At 41.5% G+C, this 23768-nt stretch overlaps 1 protein-coding gene across 5 annotated transcripts in view; it reads right to left on the bottom strand.

Moving 5' to 3' along the window:
• The window catches only part of NRP1 (neuropilin 1), a 147333-nt gene extending 123771 nt beyond the window's left edge, over window positions 1-23562 (bottom strand). For 4 of the 5 annotated variants that reach the window (XM_025000766.2, XM_010811132.4, XM_010811133.4 and 1 more), the window contains exons 1-2: window positions 23023-23562; window positions 19482-19656 (exon numbers count right to left, since the gene is read on the bottom strand). In XM_025000766.2, coding sequence (XP_024856534.1) covers window positions 19482-19656; window positions 23023-23095 — 248 coding nt within the window. In that variant the 5' untranslated portion in view covers window positions 23096-23562. The remainder of the gene's footprint in view (window positions 1-19481; window positions 19657-23022) is intronic. The other variant, NM_001205660.2, reaches the window with a different exon arrangement.
• Between the last annotated feature and the right edge of the window lie 206 nt (window positions 23563-23768).

The raw sequence follows: 23768 nt of genomic DNA, 5'->3' as shown, positions 1-23768 counted from the left end.
CCGGCTTCAGCTTTGTTTTCCTAGGAACTGTGCAGTAATGCTAGAATTAATAAGTGATGGAGGCCTTGATTGAATCAATATTGAGTGCAGATCATTGGTATACATAGATATGAGGCTTACTCTGGGAGTCAGTGAATTTCTCAAGAAAGGGCACTAAGAAGATACAGGGCAGAAAGAACCACAGCTGCCTGACAGAGGCAAACAGAAGCTTAACTTTATAGACCGCGCCATACTTCACATATGTTGAAACAACAGGCTGATTCATAGCTTCCTTGCTTAGATTCCAAACTGCCTTGCAGTGAAAACAGATTGACTGCCCTCCTTGGTCTGTAACTGGAGGGATTCACAACCCTACAAGCTCAAATCTTCAGAAAGGGAACTCTGCAAACATGGCTTCTAGTCTTTGAGAGCCACAAATTCAGATGTTTTCACAGAACAGCTGAATTTTTAATTAAGACAGGGGTTGGCAAACTATGACCTGTGAATCTGTCTGACCAACCCTCCTGTTTTTGTAAATAAAGTTTTATTGGAACACAGACAATCCCATTCATTTACCTGCAGTCTATGGCTACTTTCTCATTATGATGATGGAGTTACGTCACTGACATTGATGTTGTCTTGCTACTGCTAAGCTACTGCTAAGTCATTTCAGTCGTGTCCGACTCTGTGCGACCCCATAGATGGCAGCCCACTAGGCTCCCCTGTCCCTGGGATTCTCCAGGCAAGAACACTGGAGTGGGTTGCCATTTCCTCCTCCAATGCTAGAGAAGCCTAAAATATTTACCACCTGGTTCTTGGCAGAAAATGTGCCAATTCCTGATTTTAAGTATCAATTTATGTCATAAAAATACCAATTTCTTTAAAAATGTAGATGTAACTTTAAAATAAACATTATCAATCTCCTTTATCCCTGAGAATAACCCTCTCAAGTGAGCTGGTAATTTGTATCAAGAGTTTTATTACTGCCTTTATTGCTCAGTTCAGGAATCATATTTCTAGAAATTTCTTCTACAGAAATTCTCAAAGATACATAAAGACATGCATATAGATGTACATCTCAGCATCATTCACATTTGCTTATAATTCTAATTGAAAGCACTCTAAATATCCTAAGCAGTTTGAATTAAAATTATTATTTTGCAAAGACCATGTGATTTATAAAAGATGTTTTAAAAACTAGTTAAGGGCCTAACATTTTGCTTAAAATGTAATTTTTAGAGAAAATGATAGTATAAAAGGTGTCTATAAAGAATCATCTCTCTTTTTTTAACATGAGTATTTCCAAATGCAAAGAAAAAAAGGCTGCAAAAAGACATATGAAAATATAGACAGTGTTGTCTTTGAGTGTTAGGATTACGGGTGACTTATTTTCTTGTGTTTTTCAAATATTTATTTAAGGGAAAAATATGCAGCATGGCTTCCTCATACATATGCAAACTCAGTGTGTGTACATGTCTCCAGAAAAGGCCTATTGTGCAAAACAGAATATGGGGTTTGCCAAGCCACACAGAACAGTTCTACTTAGAACTATAAATATGGTATTTTTTTTTTTTTAAGAGAAACTGCAAACCCTGAGTTTTAAAAAGTGATTCTATGGAACACATACATTAGACTTCATTTAAAACAGAGAAATTAATCCAAAAATTGTCAGTGGGCTTATGTAACAATTAGAGTTTAAAATTTATTTCTGATAACTCTGTTCTCAAGAAAAATAAATATGCATGCCTTTTTATTCAATTAGCAAAAATGTTTGTTCCAAATAGAACTCTTCTCTGCCATTCTGTGCTTAGCCTATTGGCCAAAGAGGCTGCTTCTGCATATGAATTAAAGATAGCAGATTGGTAACATTTGGGTACACTGCTTCCTCATGCTCACAGCAGGCACTGCAGTCCATTCTGCTACTTTTTTTCTGGAATGGGCTCCAAATGGCAACTACTAATAAACCAGAGGTATGGTGTGATAGGAAACATACCTGCCACCCCCCACATGGTGACATAACGGGTCTAGCAAATTAATTCTTAGCGTCCTCCTTCCCTTAAGACTAAACGGTCAAACCCATTTTTATCAGCATTGAACTTGACCAGCTTACTTCAAACGCAATAGAATGCTGTGTGTCTATTTCAAAAGCAGCTCAAAATGTCTGAAATGGGACCTACTGTCTCGTTTATCTGCCTATTGACATTACTGGAACTATGGTATCTGCAGACCTGAGGATGGAGACATCTCATCCGTAATGTCTCCATCTTCAACTCCCTTCAAATCCTATCACTGGTTAAGGTCTGTCCACATCTCCTTGATGATACCTTTTTCTTTCTATTTCCACTGCCAGTACTTACGTTCAGGGAGTGATGGGGACCTTTCTTGGGAAGAGATGAAGATGGAATGGTAAGATGAAGCATCTACCCGTTTAGTCACTAATGTTTTCATCGAAGAATTATTATTTTTATACCTTGCCTAGGGATACGAGGAAGAAAAGATCTCCTACACTTACTTTCTTCCCTTTCTGTTGAATTTATTCCACTTGAAGAGCCAGTAAAATGGCTGCTTGGGCTATAAACCAACTCCAAAAAGTCCTAGCTGACTGTGTCCAGTCCCCGCTGAGATTCATGTACAAGAATCACCCAGAGTCCATATCCTCCGCAGCCCCTCTGAGCTGGCTTTCATACTTTGAAGTGACCCCAAACCATCTAGGGAAGCTCTGGAAGTCACAGGCTCACTCCATCCACGCCCAATGCTTCCTGAAGCCTGTGACTCAAGACACCACCTAAAGTTAGAATAGCCAGTCAGTGCCAGGCACGGAGAATAGGCATCATTGGTCAAGTATTCGGGGCTGGAGATGATATGAACTCGGGGAAACAAGAGTAGCCCAGCCAAGGGCTGAATCACAGAGAGTCTGGAGCCCCAGCAGAGGGTTCAAGGCAAGAGCATCACAGCCAGCAGTGAACTTGATGCTCAGCCAACAGTTGCCTCAGCCAGACATTTTCTATATGCATCTTGTTTGGAGCCAGAGCCAGGTCCCCAGGGGGCTTGCCTTAGAACTGCAGGGGAAGATAATGAGGCTGGAAGGGCACAGAGGATACTCCTGCAGTAGCAGCTCTCCTTGTTTATCACTGTCTTCCTGGAACACAAGTACCATGAAGGCAGGACACTGTGCTCTATGCCCAAACCGTGATTGGCACATACTAGGTAGTCAATAAATATGTAGTGAATGAATGAATGATGAATGACTGAGGCAGCAGACAACAGTTGAGGTATCAGAGGAAGGATTTTGGTGTCCAAATAAACAATGTTTTACAAAGTGCCTGAATCTATCCCAACTTTCAAGTTTGTGAGTTCTGAATTTACTACCATGCGTATTTTTCTTCTAGGCCTGTGTCATGATGAATGTTTAACAGTGAACTCATGTTCACCATCAATCTCAGAGCCTGTGCAATCAATGCAGAAACCAAACCCTCAAACAACATTGGTAAGAAACATGAATAGTTTAAAATCTCAAGGTCAGGCCTAGGAAAGATGTAATGACAAAAATGACAAAAGTAATGGGGGTTGACAGTTCAAGTTCTTTTTTTAGGATGGTGTTTAGAAATACTAGACATTTTTCAATTAATGCTGGGAATTAGCTAAATAACTCTAGACGTCAGTCCACCATTGATCATTTGCTTGAACAAAACTTTGGCTCAGGAGGAACAAATAGAGGAGAAAAGTACAATTAACATGTTCATTCATTTTGCGTTCTGTTTACATTTGCATGTTGAACAACTTGGGCTTATTTTTTTAAACCAAATTTCCTGCCGTAATAGAATCATTAACATTCATCTTTATTGGTGGCACATCTGTGTTTAAAGTCTTGGGAAGTGTCTGGTCAGATATACTAAGGAAAGGACACACACAGAAGGAGAGCAACTTTCAAGCACATCTCTCTCCCTGTTCGGCCTTTGGCAGGCTGCTTAGTCTTTATACATTTGGGTGATTTCATTCTAAAATGGGTCTGGTACAAATAAACTGCAAATAAACACTTTCCCAAGGATGTGTGAATTAGCCAGTGGTTACAAAGAGCTTCAAAATAATGATGTGCTATCAATGCTAAGTCAAATTATGAAATTACACCTTTGCAAAAATGCTATTGTGGGAATAAATGAATCTGAACATTGTATTTTCAGTGTGATTTGCTTTTGAAATAAAATATTTATAATGGGCCTCAGCAGGCGACAACAAAGTGCCATCTTATCTCCTGTTGATAGACCACAATTTCAGAAAATTATTTTTACAATGGTGTCTGAGTGAGCACCTTAATTCAAGACTGTTTTACAAACAGATTCATAGTTCATTGCATAGCTTACACTGCCGTGGAGACATAAAGAGTGAGATGGGATTCATGAACAAAATCACGGTTGTCATTCCTTTGTACTTTTGCCAATGTAATTTCTATTCTTTACAATCTAATTTTAACAAGCTATGCTGAATGCAAAGATAAGGTAAAAGCTACTTTTGTGTTAGTGATCAAACCTGAGCTTAGGTTAATACTCAGGTTATCAACTGCAGTTAAATTACACTTCGAACTTGGCCTGTGGCTCATCTAGTTTCAAGAACAAACAACTCATTCCTACACAGAATTTCCACAGCCTGCAAATGTTGTATTCAGCAATGGCAGAACAATACGTGAATACTTCTGAGACCACATTCCTAGTTCTTTTAAGTAACTCATTTGTGGGACTTCCTGTGGAAGTAGTCCAGTGGTTAAGACTTCCAATGTAGGGGGTGAGGGTTCGATCCCTGGACAGGAAGCTAAGATCCCACATGCCTCGTGGCAAAAAAACCAAAGCATAAAACAAAAACAATACTGTAACAAATTCAATAAAGACATTAAAAATTGTCCACATCAAAAAAAAAAATCTTTAAAGAAAAAAAGTAAAAAATAACTCATTTGCTAAAATAGGCCTGTTCACAGGTAAGATTAAAGTCTAGGTTAAAAAGTGAATGATTCCGTGGAATAAATGTTGCTAAAGTAGAGTTTTAAATGCCAGATACAATTTGGGCATAGAAAACAGATATAAAGTCCGTGTCTGGGAGGGAAAAAAAGAGTAGGCAGAGGCTGTGCTGTAAAAGGTAAGGAGGATTTGGGCTGAGCTGGGGTAGCTTAGATCTAAGAAATTAGAAAGATGCTGGGGGGCAGTGGGGGCTTGTGTCAAAAGCCAGAGAAAGGCTCAGGCATCGGGGCCAGGCTGAGCAGTCAGAAAAAAACCTCTGGAATTGACTCTTGTGGCACCAAAATTCCCCTGCACAAGCTGAGTCCCATTATATCAGGTGGACCTATTATTCCTATGACGGTTTATGGGGAAGCCGACGAACTTTTGGGCCAACCTTATATTGGAGGCAATAGGAGCTCAGAGCCCAAGGCCCACCCTTCCCACCTCACAGATGAGGAACTGTAGGTGCAGAAAGATGAAACACACCAGCCCACAGGTACTTGGAGGCTGTCATTTCTAGAACTCAGGATCACTGTGGGTTCCCAGAGGTACCCCATGCAGAGGACATGCCACCCACCGAGTGAGTCATCATAGGGAACTGTGAGCGTGATAACAGGGGACGGACTGGCTCAAAAGAGAACAAGCGGAGGGCATGATCAGCTGACCCTTCTTCCTTGGCCCTACGTCATCATTCCCCCGCCCAGCTTGGGAAATTCTGTTCTCTGGATGCAGAGGAACCGGAGATGTGAGAGTGAGGGGGTGCTATGGCTTTCCTGACCAGAGATGTAACAGAAACATCCAGAAACACCCCCAGAGAACTCATGGAAGTTCAGGGCATCAGGAGCCAGAAGGAATGTGAAACTAGCCATGGTGGCCGGCGTGTTTGCTGTCCTAGGGGCGTACATGCCCCTGGTACTTCTCTGTCCCTTCCCTCTGACACTCACTTATGGTGACACACAGCTTTAAGAAATGCTCAGGAAGCACTGTTATGGTGACAGCCAGGGGAGCTGCTAAAACCCCTCCCTGTCGGCTTCAGGAAACACCTTGGGCTGCCTCGGTCTGTCTTCTCTCTAGGATCGCATCTTTACGTGGCTGCTCAAAGGCACAGTGCTTGCTTTTTACCTGGTGACGTGGACAAACATATCTACACTACTCTGCACGGGATGCATCCCGTGCGGCCCTCCCTCATGGAGAAGTTCAAGTTCTCCATCTCCCCCAGCAAGCCTGCTGTGAAGTTAGCATGTGCATTTATTGGGGTTGCCAGCTGGAACGAAAGAAGGCTTTAAATTATTTGTGTGAAATTTATGTAAAGGTGGTTTGGATGTGAGCCCAGATATGAATATACAATAGACAAAGTTTACAGAGTTATGACACAACATTCCAAGAGTTGTGGGGATGTCAGAATATACTAGCGATCTGGACTATGCCTGCAAGGTTCAGACGCTGGATGCCTCTAACTCGAAAACAGATGGTGGAGATGGCTGTGAGACAGAAAGAAGAGCTTCCAGTCAAGCTGTACCTCTGCATATTTTTTGAGATGTAGCTAAAGCTACTCATGTGTAGAAATTCTAGGCTTTTCAAAGTAGTGGTTTTTAGAGGAAAAATGTAAGCTTGATACCACTACCAAGGAAAATAAAGGGTTTACTGTCTCAAGGAAAAGTATAAGTGTGCATATATCTGATTAAGTTAGAGCTTTTCCTGGGCAGCTGACTCAGTTCTTCGGTGCTAGGTGAACACGTGGAGAAGGATGTCCATCGGCCAATTCAATTCGGCAAATATTAATTGAGCAGCTGCTACAGGCAAAGCACCATGCGAGGTGCTGCCAGGGCTGGGAACCACTCTCAGTCTCCCCTCTGGAACATCTTCCGAACTAGCTGAGTGAATAGTACCAGAATACCAATGAGGTTTTAGTTGCTCAGTCATGCCTGACTCTTTGAGACCCCATGGACTATAGCCCACCAGGCTCCTCTGTCCATGGGATTCTCCAGGCAAGGATACTGGAGTGGTTTGCCATTTCCTTCTCCAGGGGATTGAACCCAAGGATCGAACATAGGCCTCCTGCCCTGCAGGCAGATTCTTTACCAACTGAGCTACCAGAGAAGCTGAATACCAATGATTATGACTAAATATAGAAATTGGAAGGAACATGAGTGATGCATAGACATAGCTCTTGGGAGTGTCAAGGACAGAGAACAAGACCATGTTTAATCAGAAGTGGCTTTCAGAAGGAAGCCTCACTGTGATGGAGCCAGAGGATGAGCCACATATTGATGGGGAGATGGAGGTCTGTGTAGGGCATTAAGCCCTTGCCCATCTGGGAAGGAAACAGCCCATGAAGATGCTTGGGGTAGGAAGGCAGGTGTGAGTCTAAAGAACTCCAAGGTGGCCACTTGGGTGGAAGATAAAAGGGAACCAGAGGAGAAAGGCCCGAGGGGTGGTTGAAAGTGACAGGGTTTCATTTCTGGTTGAACTGAACTCTCAACTCAAGGCTGAGAAGCACAGTTGAAACAAGAAGAGAATAGGAAATTTTTGATGTTTCTAAACAGAGGGGGAGAAGAAGAGAAGCCCGCTCCTGAGGCTAACCCATTGGCACCAGAGAGAGGTTAGCCAGTGTTAGGATTTGAGAGCTAACCAGAAGAACACAACAGAAAAGACAGATATGGTGGATATTGCAGATATGTGATTTAGAGGCTTTAAACTGATTTGAGGGACAACTAGAAATTGGGAGATGTCCCAGAGTCTCAAGGGTGGATAACTAGGAAAAGGCAGCAAAGAGTTATTCCCCAGGGAAGGGGTCCACTTTGATGGTTCATTTGGGGCAACAGTCTATCATCCAGGCAATCAGCATCACCCAGAAACAGTTTGAAAGTCTAAGTCCAATGCTTGGGGGCTTCCCAGGTGGTACAGTGGTAAAGAACCCCCTTGCCAAGGCAGGAATCGCAGAAGACGCAGGTTCTATCCCTGGGTCGGGAAGTTCCCCTGGAGTAGGAAATGGCAACCCACTCCAGTATTCTTGCCTGGAAAATTACATGGACAGGGGAGTCTGGTGGGCTACCGTTCATGGTCTCAAAAAGAATTGGACACGAATGAGCACACAGCACACACACATAATGCTTTAGGCCAAATCGAGGTGGACAGAAATCTTGGTATAATCTGAGCTGAGTGGCTCAAAAAGGCAACCTGGGGAGAAGGTATTTGGGGTCAAGTCTAAACCTTGGCCAAGGCCTGTATTCAAATGTTGGAAGATAAAGAGAAACTAGCCACAATGGGAAGTGGCCAGAGAAGTGGCGAAGAAACCAAGATGGCGCAGGGCTATGAGACTCGGGAGAGAAGAAAGATCCGAGGTTCTGGATCATGTTGTGAAAAGGGTGAAGAAATCTGAACCAAGAAAAGGCCAGTGGTTTGTGGCATGAGACTAGTTATTGGGACCTAAGATTTGAGCAAAAAATTCAGTCAAATGGAGGGGAGAGGAATCAGGCTGGAAAGGGTTTAAGGAGAAAGTGGAGTTCTGGGGTGTAGACACCACATTCAAAGCCCTTGGCAGTCATAGGAAAGAGAGGCGAAAGTTTTCTTTGAGGGATAACAGGTTCAAGAAGTGTTTCTTTTACTCATGAGTAGAAAGTCCTACAGAATCTATTGGAGCCGGGCGGTCTACATGGTCCCACAAGAAGGGAAGCAAAGCCCTTCTGTTGGACTCCCAGCCAAACACAGCTGTGGTCATTTCAAAGGAAAACAGGGCTGGGGGACCCAGAGAGGCTGCATTTTATCACATACGAGCATTCTTGAGGGCGGAGTGGGCCGAAGAGACCAACACAGTCATCTCTTCTCAGCCGCTATCCTAAGCGCCTTCCTGTGGATGGGCTTTTTCTCGAGGCTACTGAGAACTCCCTCACTTTTGAGAAATCTGTCCTAATCCGACATGGTGGGAGGAGACGGCAAGATGCAAAGGGCGGAGGCTGCTAGAAACCAAGGGAAAGTGGGGATGGTGGGAGGGACCGTCAATTTTAAAGCATGGTTTTCCCTGCTGCTTTTCTGTATGAATTTATAATACAAAATCCATGTAGTTCCCTACTCTTGGACCAAACCATATGGGCACTATTTTTTTTCTCTGATTGGGAGGAAGGGACAGCCCTGTTGTAACAATCACCATGACACTGGCTCTTGTCTTAAAGGAAAGGCTGATCTCCTATTGGATTGTATTGAATATATTGGGGTAGCTAAAAAGTTCATTTGAGTAACAGTTTATGGGAAAACCCCAAATGAATGGTTTGGCCAACCCAATGTTTATAAGTTTTCCAAAGGCACACCTGAGCAAATAATGACTTTTTAAAGGCTATGAAAGCTTTTATCTAGTTTGTGACAATGAGCATCTTCCTTGAACTTCCCAGAAACCCACCTAGATTTTTATTTTCACCTTTAATTAAAAAAAAAAATTTTATTGGAGTACTGCTGCTAAGTCGCTTCAGTTGTGTCCGACTCTGTGTGACCCCATAGACGGCAGCCCACCAGGCTCCCTCATCCCTGGGATTCTCCAGGCAAGAACACTGGAGTGGGTTGCCATTTCCTTCTCCAATGCATGAAACTGAAAAGTGAAAGGGAAGTCGCTCAGTCGTGTCTGACTCTTAGCGACCCCATGGACTGCAGCCTACCAGGCTTCTCCGTCCGTGGGATTTTCCAGGCAAGAGTACTGGAGTGGGGTGCCATTGCCTTCTCCATTATTGGAGTACAGTTGATTTAAAATGTTTTAAGTTTCTGCTGTACAGCAAGGTGATCATTTATACATATATGTATGTCTATGCTTTAAAAATTTTTTTTTCCAGTATAGATCAGTACAGAGTATTGAGAAGAGTACCCTGTGCTATATAGTAGGGCCTTATTATCTATTTTATCCACAGTAGTGTAGATTTTTAGAAGACTGCAATTATGACACATTTAACCAGCCAACTCACTGTAAGAACATTCAGAAATTCTTGTTGGCTGAATACACGCTGAGCGTGAGATACCATCTCTATTGTGGAGATGCGCCGTGTTCTTGAAATATTTATAAGTGTCTCCTCCCAAGGATGCAGACTTTATTGTTTACAGTCTGAACTTATTTTAAGGAACAAAACCTGCGGATGCACTTCCCGTTAGAGTAATACCTAGGCTTTATTTAACATATCTCTCTTGTATTCCTAAGATATTTCCACCTACATTATCTCATCCATGCTGTGTTACTGAGTTTGGTAGAGGAAGGAAAGTATTTTGTTTTCTTCAGAAAGAGAAGGAAAAAGATTAGTTGAAGCTGTGTCTAGGTCCACACAGACAATGATGTCGTTCTGTCTTCCTGAGCCATAGTGATTAACACTGTCGAAACCATCATATTAATGGTGGTATAACCAAGCCATTAATAGACTACAACCTGGCCCATAGGACCTGTGTCCTGTCTCACAGATGGGAATGCATGGCAGAGGGCAATTATAACCCATGTCTCTAATTTTCACCAGAACACTTTTTCATAGGGAGCTGCTAACATGGTCCCCTGACAATCAGAAATCCCCAGCTCATGTTAATGAACTAACACACACAAGGTATGATGCTAACACAGCTACAGAAGGAGGTGAGGAGGTGTCCTGCAGGACTGACCCGATATAGCCTAATGGTTACTCAGCAGTGACCCTAGCCAGGGACAAAGAAATTGGCACTGGAATAAAAAGTAAGGAAAATGCAGACTTTTTTCCTCGACGGGAACAAAAGGAAAATTCTAATCAGTGCTAACCCCACCTCCCACTTCCCTTAGCGCAGTGTCAACAACCTTCACTGAAAAATCACATTATGGGCTACCCCTTGTAGGCGTCACGACACCTGAAAAACAAAATAATCCTGAATCAGACCAAGTCAACCTAGTGTTACCAAGTTGTTCTGGGGTTCCGCATCCTTCATTTTCTTTGAGTCAAGAGTGTGTTCTTTTGTCTTTAAATTTAGTACTTCTAATTTTTTAAAGCTGTCTGGCCAAGACTAAGATTTTGACTACATCTTAGGTTTTACCATTCCATTTCACTGACCAAGGGTATCATACACAATAGCTGACCAGCTCACAGCATCTAGTGGCTGGAGAGTCAGATGGGGAGTTGGAATCGTGACTACACTGACTTGCCTTTGCCTGCTCTGGCTATTCTAAAGAAATATAAGAACTTGAATGGAGAGACATTTAGCATCCTCTTTCAGATGGGACAGGTCAAGCTCTCCATGACACGTCAATCTATCACAGAAGCAACAAGCCATCACCTCCAACCTGGCCGGCTGTTTGTACAAGTATCTGAACAGATAAAAACAAAATACTCTGGAGCGTCTGTTTTTTCTCAAAAAACACTGTTCTGTTTCTCAGAGGAACCCAGTGCCTTGAGCAAACATTCTCTCTTTAACCCTTTCAGTATCACTGCGGCCAACACAAGTATTGAAATCTGACAACAGGGAAGCTTTGGGAAAGCAAAACTTTTCCACTATTCGCCTGAGATGAAGCAAATGAGGGGAGTTTGGAAGAGAACCCAGTCTTCTTCCTCCTGGGCTTGTAAGGATCTGGTATACAGCTGGTATATATATCCTATGTCCCTTGAACCAACTGTATAAATGGAAACTTTGTGCTGCCTGGTTTCCAGGCTTCAAATAAATGTTATATTTATGTGTGTTTTGTGTTTTCAAATTTCGTCAACCAAAGGACCCAGAATTTAGATATTACCCTTCCCCACTCCACTGTGAATTTTATTGATAAGTTAAGACAAGTTTTGACTCAGTGGAAAGATTGTCAATTGGTTGGAAGTTTCTGTGCACAAGGCTTCACTTAATCTGAACTAAGTGTTTAAAAATTAAGTCCTTCAGAATTAACTGGTTTGTATTTAAACTTTTGGGTGTGTCATGGAAGAAAACGAGAGCTAAGTAAAAAATAATCTAGTAATTTTCCTGTGAATTTTCTCATTCTAAAAGTATATCCCAAGTCCCTTTGATCACAAAGATGGAAAGGTATTTGGGGCAGCAGCTGAGCATTTGGGCTCAGTTAATCTAACTTCCCTAAGCGCCAGTAGTATCATCTGCAAAATGGGTATACAAAGATTGAGACAGGGACTTCCCTAGTGGTCCAATAGTTAAGACTTTACCTTCCAATGGATGGGGTGTGGGTTTGACCCCTGGTAGGGGAGCTAGGATCCCACATGCCTCCTAGGCAAAAAACCAAAACAGAAATAATATTGTAACAAATTCAATAAAGGCTTTTAAAATGGTACATATCAAAAAAAAAAAAAAAGTCTTAAAAAAAAGATTAAGTGAGATGAAGCCTAGGGTGTTTAGAAAGCTTATGGCAGCCACAGAAGACCCAACAACAAGAACATGATGACTCCTTTGTAAACACTCTACTGATTATTTAAAGGAGAAAAAAACATGTTGCACATAAATATGATACAAGATGTGTACAATACAGACCTAGGCTTGATGAGGAGAAAAACTATTTTAGAAGCAACGGAATGGCCAGAAGCCAGTTTTGTTTTGTTTTGTTTTGTTTCTGTCTGTGCTGCTGCAAAATTGAGTAGAATTCTGAATGAAAGCAGTTCATTTCTAAGCTATCTGTAGATACTAAATGATTTCAACCATAAGCCATCATGGTGTGTTTGGCGTGCTTCACAGCCAGTCTGAGAGCTACCTCGACCTCTTGTCATCCTAACTGACCTGGATACTGGACACAGTTCAATTAACCAGAGAAGAGCAGGGAAATTTTTCTTTGGAGGGGCTATGTTCTGCCAACTTACTGACTCCTACAATCAGGATTGATTACAAACAGCCAATTAAGACGCATTTGGAACCTGATCTGAACACTAATCTTGTCTCTTATTTTTCTTGAGGCTTAATGATCAGCCTTGATGAATCCTACAATGGCCATTAGTTAAGTTCATTTTATAGCCTTCCTCGCAAGCACACACACGCATATGTTTGTGTGTGTGCTTCTGCTGAAGGATGTCAGCATGCATGCAAGTATCAAGTTTTATGCTGGAAGGGAAGGAGCTGAGAATACGCATGCTGGTTGAAGGCATATGTCTCCCTTGGATCGATTCTGAAGTGCCTCCTCCTCAAAGTGAGATCTGGTTGGAAATGCCATGCACATGTTGATTCAATTTGATAAGATTTCAACTAATCTTCTCTTTTAGCTTCTCATAAAGGTTGCTTCTTTCGAATTACAGAAACGCCCTCCCCACCCCCGGACAACCTAGTAATACTAAAAATTCATTATGATCCAATGTGATTGCTCATAGGAAGAAATAATAAAGGAAATTAATTTTATTAAACACGTGGGGTTCTGTTCAAATTAAATCACTGCTAATGGAGAAAGAAATCAAAAGGCAGAAAGTAGATAATTATCTGCCTGTGCAGCAAACAAGGATGCTGCAGGTGGTAGCAACAACCCTGACCTCCACTGTTCTGAGAAGAGTTCATTTTTTACCCATTCAATAGTATTTTAATTGAATTTAGTGGTGCCTCTCATATTGCCCATATTGGGAAGTTACTTGAGACCGAAATCAACAATGAAAAGATGAGGGAAAATAAAGCAAAGAAAGATCATTCTGAATTTCCCTTGCATAAAAATCAGGCTCCAGACCAACAGTTTTGTGCTTCTTTGAACATAACCATAGTAAAGCAATAAATATATTTCTATAATTGTCATTAAAAAAATATAAGAAAAATACTTCAGTTGTACTTTCTGATTAGAACAGTACACATTTTTTTTCTATCCCCATTCCAAAGAATATGACTATTTTCAAAGGATGGTACATACAGACTTCAAGACTATTGTTGAGTTTTGTCTGATTTTGAAATTTATAAAAATGGAATCACACAAGTCAGGACAGCAGTTGCCCTTGAGGCCAAAGGTCAGAGACTGAAAGTGGACAGAAGGCGATCTCTTACTAAGAAGTTGGAGATGTTTGCTCTGATTTGGTTTATATGAATATGCTCCCATTGTAAAATTGCATCAAATGTTACTTTGTATATTTTTCTAGATAGATATTATAATTTAATAGACTTTTATATTTCACAAAGAAAAAAAGAGAAGTACTTTGGCAGAGAATACCCACTGTTTTCCATAAAAATAAGGTCTTTGTTTGATTTGGTCTAAGTGATGCTCAAAAACCCAAGAGTAGGACTAGGGGAAACACCCATGCCTCAGATACAAAAACTCCCTAATCAGGATAAAAAGTACTTTAATGCAATTCTAAAAATGAAAATTAATACAAAACTCTATGCCAAACAAAGCAAATATCAAGCAAAAAATATTACTTAGGGAAACCAAAAATGGAACTTAGAGTTCCCTATAAATGACAAAGTGACCATTGTATAATTACATTTTCAGGAATAATCAGATTTGAGGAACTAAGGGCAGATTAATTTTCCTTCAGTGAGTTTATATTCTATGAATATAAATGGTGTTTCAAAGTTTATAACAACTTAGGAAATTTTAAAAGTAGTGTCAAAGATACAATGTGTGATTTATTCCAACAAAGCCCCAAACTTGAATATCATCACTATTTAATTAAGTTCTACTGTGTCTAAATTTCATATGAAGTTACTAGAGTAAAATCTTCCTTTGACTGTGTTGAATTAAGAAAAAGACACTGAATTATTGACTACAGAAGAGAGAGACTACAAATCTAAACTGGATATAGAAAAGCTTCTATGGGTAATAATTAGTCTGGTGTCTTGATGCAACCCTACAAAACAGCCCTGACAAATCAGGCAATGAAGTCAGGAACTTGTCACTCAGAAGACCTCACTTCTCGCCCATCACCGCCACTTTTTCAGGCTCTCTTTCTGGAGCTTCACATTCATTTTCTTAATGTTTTTAACCCAATGTCTGTGAAATTTTTATTGCTCCCCAGATGACGACATCTGATCTGAATGTAACCACACACCTCTTTGCTCAGCAGTATTTGTCACAAACCATTATAAATTATCATGCTGATAGTTTGCATTGCTGGGAAACCGGAAAAACGCCATAAATTCTAACTACTGTATCAATGACATTCTTGTTTATTATGCAGATATAAAGTTTTATGAGAGTCAAGATGTCCGCTTTACCACTGAAGGAAACCCCAGTGGAGTAAGACCCAACCAGCTCAATGTGAATACTGAACACCATTTTCAGTGCACAATGAACACTGCTTTCTGACAAACACTCAGCAGGTGGCTTTTTCTTTCTTCTCTGCTTTTGGCTCCACTTTGACACTTCACAAGCATGGAGGAGTTTGCTGGTGCAAAAGAGAAAAATCGGATTCCTCTTTTTCCCTCAACGTCTTCTCCACTCAGAACATTCTCTAGCCTCCTCTGGTATCAACATTACAGTAAAACTAGGCAGTCTATTTAGCTAGAAATCCCAGCACAAGGTTAGCCCCAAGACAGATGCTCTCTGGCCCCATGGATGGACTGATAACCACACCTTGTTCAGTGAAAGAATTCAGGAAGTGCCAATATTATATTTTTGATGCTTATTTGCAATGAAACCTGATTCAGGGGTGGCCTACACATAGATGGTTGATTTTTAAAGCTGCCAAACTCAACTTGGACATTTTCCTAAAGGAACTATCCCCCCTTGACATCCACTGTAAAAAAACCTTTTTGCAAAGTTAGCATAAGTTAATTATGTACTGGGCCAGACTTGCCATTCTTCACAAGAAAAGTTGTGTGCATTTCACTGCGTGGTTAAAATTATGAGAGGATATCTTCATTTCACGATAAAGAAAACCAAAAAATAAAAGGCAAAATAAAAATATTTTTCCTACCAGAACTTGTCTATTTAATTATTTATTTATCCCTATGCTCTAAGAAACAACTGACTACTTTGGTCTCCAGGATGTTTTTTGCCACAAGCAGATGCATGAAGGAATTGATTTCATGAGCTTTCCCACTGTGAAAGCTGACTATTCAAATACTGACAGTTTCAAGGGAAATGCAGAGTGTATTATATGCAGATGATCCCACTACTGGATCAGTATATTTAGTTTGCCTAGCTTCCTAAATCTGAATGTTCTAATAATCACCAAGTTCTTAAAGATAGCCTAATAATATAACAACTGCTTCCGAGGGGAGTTTCTAAAGTGAAAGTTTCAGTTTTCAAAGGGCTTTCATGTCCACTACCCTATTTTATCTTACGACATCATGGTACAGCAAGTCCTCCTGACTGGTATTAGATACAGCTGAAACAGGGAGACGTTAAGCATCTCAAATAATACAAACAACTTGTTCTTAACAGACACGATCAGTAGGAGCTTACCAGTTCTCTGAACGCGATGTGTCATCTCAAATACATTTTTGGAAGTTGCTTATTGTAAACAAAAGAATTCCACAGTCCACCCAAACTCTGTCATTTACTATAAATAAAACAAGCCCACAATCCATCAAAACCCCCAAATCTATATTTTTGCACATCCCACATAAACTGAAGTCTATGAATTTCTTCTGACAGGAGTTTCTGGTGCTTTCCATTCCTCTAGAGAATTATAATCCCCTATAGATTTTAAAGCTGTGGACTCTTCTCACAATCTTTACCAAAGGAGAAAAGAATTGTGCCGCATTTGTTGAATTTTCAACTGCAAACTTCAACAATAACTAGGAGTCATGTGGACCCAGTCAGAGAAGATAGTGATGGCAAATGTCCTAAGTTGGTCTTCCTATATCATTTTGGGAATTTCTATTGATAAAATGTCAGGCAGCAACACTTGAAAACAGGGCACAGATATATTCTCCAGGACCATAATCTCCACTGACTACAGCAAGCTAAATACATCAGCCTTCAAGACTGGTCAGGAGATGGCTTCTTCACAGAGAACAAATCCTCACTTACTACAATTAAGAAACCACCTTACTCTGAAGCATTAAAACACAAAACTCACCATCATAATTACAGAAACAGTCTTATTGGCCAGTTTCTTGCTGATATCATTAAAATGGTCCTTTACTCTGAGTTATAGTGATCCCCTTTTCTTATTATCTTTAAAAAACAAAACTAACAAAAAAGCTGCCCCCTGCTCCCACCATGCTCGACCTCACACCATGATATGGCAGATAATTATTTAAGGTCTGCTATGTGCCAGATTCCCTGGAGGGGAAGATTCTCCTGGAGGAGAGCATGGCAGTGTTCTTGCCTGGAGAATCCCATGGACAGAGGAGCCTGGTGGGCTATAGTCCATGGGGTCACACAGAGTCAGATATGACTGAAGCGACTTAGCATGCACACATGTGCCAGATGCTTACAAACACTTTCCATACATTAATTCATGCAACTGGCTTCCCCTTCTTCCACACCTGTGCAGTTGGGTGTTGGAGCCAGCTCACACCAACTCATGAGAATCAAATGTGCACATCTCTTTGCAAATCTGTGCATAGTGACACACTGGGTGGTTTGAAATTGGCCGTGTAGAGAAAATTTTCACTACAGAAATTGGCAAATACCATAGATCCAGACTTGACCCATCCCCTCCTCAAATCCAGTTGCTAACATTGACCAGCACACAACTTCGAATAACTACTCTGAATTCTTTATTATATGACACATGTACATGGTCAAGACTCTCAGATCAGAAATCAGCAAACATGAGTTTCCTGGAATCTAATAGCACCTTATTTTGAGGAATAATGCTATTACTTGAGTGTGTTTTACCAGAGTTTCTTAAAAATATCTCCTATAGCAGCTCCTTGTTGTTGCTTACTCACTAAGTCACTTCCGATTCTTTTGAGACACCATAGACTATAGCCCACCAGGTTACTCTGTCTATGGGATTTCCCAGGCCACGAATACTGGAGTGGGTCACCATTTCCTTCTCCAGGGGATCATCCCAACCCAGGGATCAAACTCAAGTCTCCTGTATTGGCAGACGGATTCTTTAACACTGAACCACCAGGGAAGCCCCCTCTAGCAGTTTAAGTATTGTCAAGATGCAAAAACATAACACAAAACAAAATAAATGAAATGGAAAATAAATCTTCAGGTTGTCTCGCAATAGACATTGTAAAAACCACCATACAGAATATTGGCTTAAAAAAAGGAGAGAGAATGAATTTCCCATTTCCAAGAAGTTACTGGAACACTTTATTAATGGCAGCTTTCACACAAGATTAAAAAGTCAATATAATGCCCTGAAGCACTTCTGAATCACAGAACAAAGATTAAATCGAAATTGGCATAATTTTACTGTAGTGTCTGCTGATTATTTGGAAATTGATCAACAGCACATGAATGTATGCTAATTCTCCAGGCACCAGATGTTGAATTAACCAGATGATGTCATTTCCCTGGCCATGAAAAACTAGTTTACCCCCAGAATCCAACAGGTTCTGGAGGACTTCCGACAGGTGGGAACATTTTCATACTATTCTGTTCTTCTCTACAAGGGTTATTATGTGTTTGTAAAGAAAATATTTTAAATAATGAATCTGCCTGCATAATAATGTTATCCAATGGAAATAGTAGCCTACACTGTATATAGTTATATCAAACAGACTGATTTTAAAACTTGGGAAAACCTATCAGTCCTTGAGAAACACTTTAGAAGTGAGATTAAAATGTCTAAACGTCATTAGAGGTTGATATTCAGGCTCAGGTCTCTGGAGAATACACAGCATGGTAGAACCGGATGAGGTGGACATGACAGAGCCAGGTGGTCTGCTGGATGTCCAGTGAGGAAAGCAAATTTGGACCCGCGTGAACTGCTGCCTGCATTGTTAAAACATACCTTCCAACTGTGGAAAGCAAAACTTACGCACAATTCTTTCACACAAAGTGATGATTTATAATTTATTCTGTTTCTCTACTGATAATGTTTTTATAGTAATGAAACCTGGCAAAAATTGATTATTAGTAACTTAACCATTGAAAGAGATAGGAAGGCTAAAGCACATGAACAAACATCATATTATTGTGAATTAACAATTTTTTAGCATTTTTCATAAGAGACTTGCGATCATTAATCTACTATAAAAGTCCTTCATTAGACTTACTCTATATGCCTTGTTTTTTTTTTTCCCCCACTGACAATTTGCTTTGGTGATGTCAAACTCAGTAAGATAAACACAGTTTTTCAATCACAAAATATGCCCCAGATTTGTTCAAAAAAACCCCAACCTCACTGTCTGCCAATGCACTGCATGTTAGAGACTCACAATATTTAATAAAAAGCAAGAGGTTGCGTTTCTAATTCTTCGCCTTTCCAGGAAAAAAAGAAACCTAAATACACTTTTCTTAACACAAGTTCCCCAACCAAAAGTGCTAACAAGAAAAAGACTATGAGAGATTACACATTTAAATATAATCTCCCTGGTTTAGGGAACTCAGAAATCACTTAACATAATTTAATTTCCATACCATTGACACACGATCTGGCCTAGATCGGAATTCCTCCTGGATCCATTTACGTCTTAGACGGTTCAGACTCCCCCCACCCATAACACCCGCGCCCACTAGATGGTGCTGTGGTGCCCTGTTCAAACATTTTCACTTACTTGCAGTCTCTGTCTTCCAAATCGAAGTGAGGGTTGAAGTTAATCATGATTCTCTGGTATGGGTCCGGAGCCTGAATCAGCCATTCACATTTTTCACTTGGGTGATAAGAGTGAGGATAACCAGGAGATGTAAGGTACCCGGGGCTTTCAATTTTTATAGTATCGCCACACTTATCTGCAATAAAATTAACATTTTAGTTCTAGATGGTTCCCTGTACAACCAGTTAGGTATTCTACTTTTACGTATCAATGGCAGGTTATTAAACATTCCGTAAGTTTTTAAGGGGAGCTCCAAGAGGTGCCTGCAGGTCCTTCAGGTGGCGCTGATAGCAACACGCCTCCAAAGAAGGCTCTTTGATCTCAGGAAGTTGGTTCAGGAGGACTTAGAGCTGAAAGGGCTCCACCCCCACCTCCCACAAAGTTCCCTCCCAAGAAAAAGGTCTTCCAGCATTAAAAACATTAAGTCCTCAATAGATGTTAACATGGTCCCCAGGGAGCTTCTGCTAGACTTAATTATACCCCCAGAAGTGTAATCACATTAAGTAGCAAGTTCTAAGTGAAGGCGACTAAAAGATGCCATTCGACCCCTTGTGTTGCTGTTTGATGATAAGCCTGGTCTGTGTCATTGATCAGTGGGGATTGTCATCCAGGACTTCAACTGGCTTAAAGCCAAACCCTTTTTGTTGTTGTCTTATCTGCCTGTAAATCTAAGTGATTTTGAGTTATCTCTGGTCGTTGAGATCCAGAGCATCAGGGAACAAAGTAGATGTGGTGAAGCAGAAATAATTCAGCTCTACTGCTCCGAGGAAAGTTGCTCAGTTTTGGAGACCAGATCAAAGTAACTGGCAGAAAGAAAAATAAATAGCTACACAGATTAATTCTAATTACCTACATGTTGGAAAAAACTCGCCCACATGGAGGTCTGGGTATCACAGATGGTGAGCTACACCCTCACATTTTAGAAAAGGTGAGCTAACTACTTTTGACCTTCCTTTCAAAAAAAAAAAAAAAAACCCCAAACCTGAAGTGATTCACTGAGAGCCAAAGAAACCAGTCTTTGGGCAGCTTTATTGTTCAGTACAGACCCTCACTGTCACTTTTTATGATGGATTTCATATTAGAGAGTCTCAGCCTGAAAGGCTGCCACATTTATTGATGCTTAATTTTGAGCAATAAAAATTCGGTGCATAAGCTATATTAAGAGGAACAGGTATGAAAGCAGTGAAACATATAAGCCTATCAATCACAAATTTTCAGTAATGGTATATATAGATTTTAATATTGCATCTAACAGATTCCCTGTGGGAAAAGAATGGCATTCTTTGCTCTCAGCATGAATTTATAAATCTACAGAATTTTATTACAGGAAAACCAGGTCAAATGGAAATGAAAGATGAAGTGCACATCAAAAATGCATAAAGCTACATGCATTACAGAAATCATTTCCCATAAATTAAAAGAGAAGACAATATAAATTACTTTGTTTTTCTCAGTTGCTAGATGTTTCTGACTTTGTTTCTTAGACTGTTGGGGGGGTGGGGATAGCCTTATAAGGGTTTCCTTTGCCTTAGCTTTTAGAAGCTTAAGGTTTGCCAAGAAGAAATGGTGTTGTAACTGGAGTTCAGAATCTCAGCTAATGATCATACTGGACTCTGTTATGTTATTCTGCAGAGGCTCTTGCATTATTTTAAATGTGCAGAAAACTTGGAAAGCAACCCCATCTCATTAAGTCTCCTCCAGCTCTGTACAAACATCATGGCAGTGTCTGGCATCTGTTAAGGAGTGAAATAAAACAGCACTGCTTGTAGCCACTCGACAGAGTCACTTCAGAAGACATTTAGGTGGACTCAGTACCACACCAGAGCTCTTTAATCTGTGACTTCTGAGAAAGTGACAGTGTAATAAGATAATGTGGACTCCTAGACTCCCTGGCTCTGTTAAATCTCTCTAACACTTGATTAAGAACGAGCAGTTTCTAATGATTCTGGACCATTAGTCCTAAATAAGGTTAATGAATTAATTTAGCAGACACTGGTACTCCGAGGAGGTGGACATGGCTGGGAAAGGTCTGCTGAGCTAGAGGCATTAACTGGCTTTGGTCACTGTTAAGTATAGCAACATAGGTTTAACCAGTCAAGTCATTGACTGCAGCTTAGGGTCTCAGCATTCCCCAGATTTCTGCTAAGAAAATTGGGAAGTATGTATATCTCTCATGTATGTATACACACACACACATGCACACACACACACACAGACATACATATGGAGTTCACAGCCTAAAGTCTGAAAGCTATTGGCATTGGATTTCAAATCCATCCTATGAACACCCGCCACCGTGGAAGCAGATGTTGGGTTACTGTAATTTCTAAAGTCTAACCACTGGAGCTCTTTCAATTGGAGGTGAGTGTTATTTCATTCTCTGCCAGACTAGAGAAGGATGCCATCGTCTGAGGTTCATTAATAAATTGAACTCTACATTCACAATTGTGTGTGTTTTGCTTCCAAGCATATCTTTTAGAACACTGCTTGGTAGCTGCTCGGGAAATCTATTGCTTCAATCACGAAACCTCTAAAAAGCATATTAGAGAGATTAACGCCCATCATAAAGATGTGATTTAAATTCCTCTCGGTATGAACTCCTCCACTTGTGGTCTCTTATTAAAACAATATACCACCGGTAAGTAGCGGATGGGCTCTCGTTCTAATTACTCTGATTGAAATCTAAGCCAGGCTAAAGTAAATATTTGATAATTAGTTAATAATAATTGCTGAAGACTTACTGTAAAGATAATGTCACCCGCCCCCTTGCTTCCACCTACTTTACAGTGTAAGTCGAACATGCCTACAACCAGATCCCATTTTAAAACACACTATTTACGTTACAGGATACTGCTTCTAACCCAGCACGGTCTTCCATTTACTTAACACTGAGAGGTTTTAAAAGCTAAGTGGAAGCTGCAACTAGGTTAGGGGATTTTCACATATCCTGGTGCCTTACAGCGTGTGTATCAGATTCCTTTATTGACGCGATATAACTTTCATTCATACTCCAGACGGAGCAGGGCTGGTTTGGAAAAGCGGAGGAGGGACTAACACCCACCCGCAAACCGCTATCTCCTGCGGGCACCCACCACAGGAATCAGTTCGGGGGAGCTGTCGGAGAATCAGGAAGTGCTCCCGGTAAAGTGTTCATTAACTTTCAACAGCCATCATATTTTTGAAAGGGAGTCTCCTCTAATTGCCTTGGGGAGGAAACATTATTAAGATAATTGGTGCGCTGATCTGGGAAGGTAGGGCGCTCTGCCTTGTAGCAGAGGTGGGAAATACCCCATGGCCAAACAACCAACTTCAGGAGGGAGTCAGAGGACGTGAAATCTCCCTGCCCTACCTACAACGACTGATCTTACTTCTTGATTTCTGCGTCTGGCTAAAAGTTTCCTTCACCGGGAGGCGGCTCTCCCCGGTAGGTCCCGGCAGCTGGGCGCGGGCAGCCGGGAACCGGGTTCACCCCCGCGGCCGCGCGCCTCCGCCTGTCACTTACCGTTGCGAAAAGCGCCGGCCGCGCCGAGGACCAGGGCTAGCGCGGCGCACAGGAGCTGCAGCCCCTTCTCCATCCTCCCTTCGCCGGGTCTCCGGGGCGAACGCGGGAGAACCGAACGTGCGGGGAAAACAGAGCACCGGGGCGATCTCCACGATCCGGAGCGCTTTCACTCCTCCCGGAGCTGTAAAATCCTCAGACCGTTTTGGAGAAAGAAAAGCGGCGAGGCAATGCCTTGATCCGAGAGAAACGCTCCTCTTTTTGTGTCTCAAGTCGCCTGCATCCTGTCATTTAGCTCCGGTTTCCTCTCTCTTTTCCCACACTTGTTCCTCTTCCAGGAGCCGCTGCCCGGGCCATGTCTCAAAAAAAAAAAAAAAAGGTGGGGGTGTGGGAGGGGGAGGAGGGACGTAGAGACACACCAACGCCAATTTCCAGAAAGAAAGAAAAAAAAAATTCGGCTTGATTCTGGACCCGTTGGGGCCGGGGAGCTGGCGCCCAAGGGAGGTCGGGGTGTCTGCGCGAAGAAGAGGAGCAAGCAATGAAAAGATGAGCGGGAGACGGAGGAGTTTCACCAACTGCACCCCCGCCTCCCCCACCGCCTCCTCCCCTCCCCTTCTGGAGCCCTTCCCTCGCTTCCCCCCGCCCCTCTCCCCGCACAGGCTCGCCGGCGACTGCCTGACAGAGACGGGGAGGAACAAGTTTCTCTCCCTGAACGTTCCCCGTCCGTCTGTCCGTCTCTCCCACAGGCC

This window comes from Bos taurus, chromosome 13 (assembly GCF_002263795.3).
Source record: "Bos taurus isolate L1 Dominette 01449 registration number 42190680 breed Hereford chromosome 13, ARS-UCD2.0, whole genome shotgun sequence".
Lineage (NCBI taxonomy): Eukaryota > Metazoa > Chordata > Mammalia > Artiodactyla > Bovidae > Bos > Bos taurus.
Note: the sequence above shows the minus strand (reverse complement) of the source record. Positions and strands in the feature narration are given on the sequence as shown.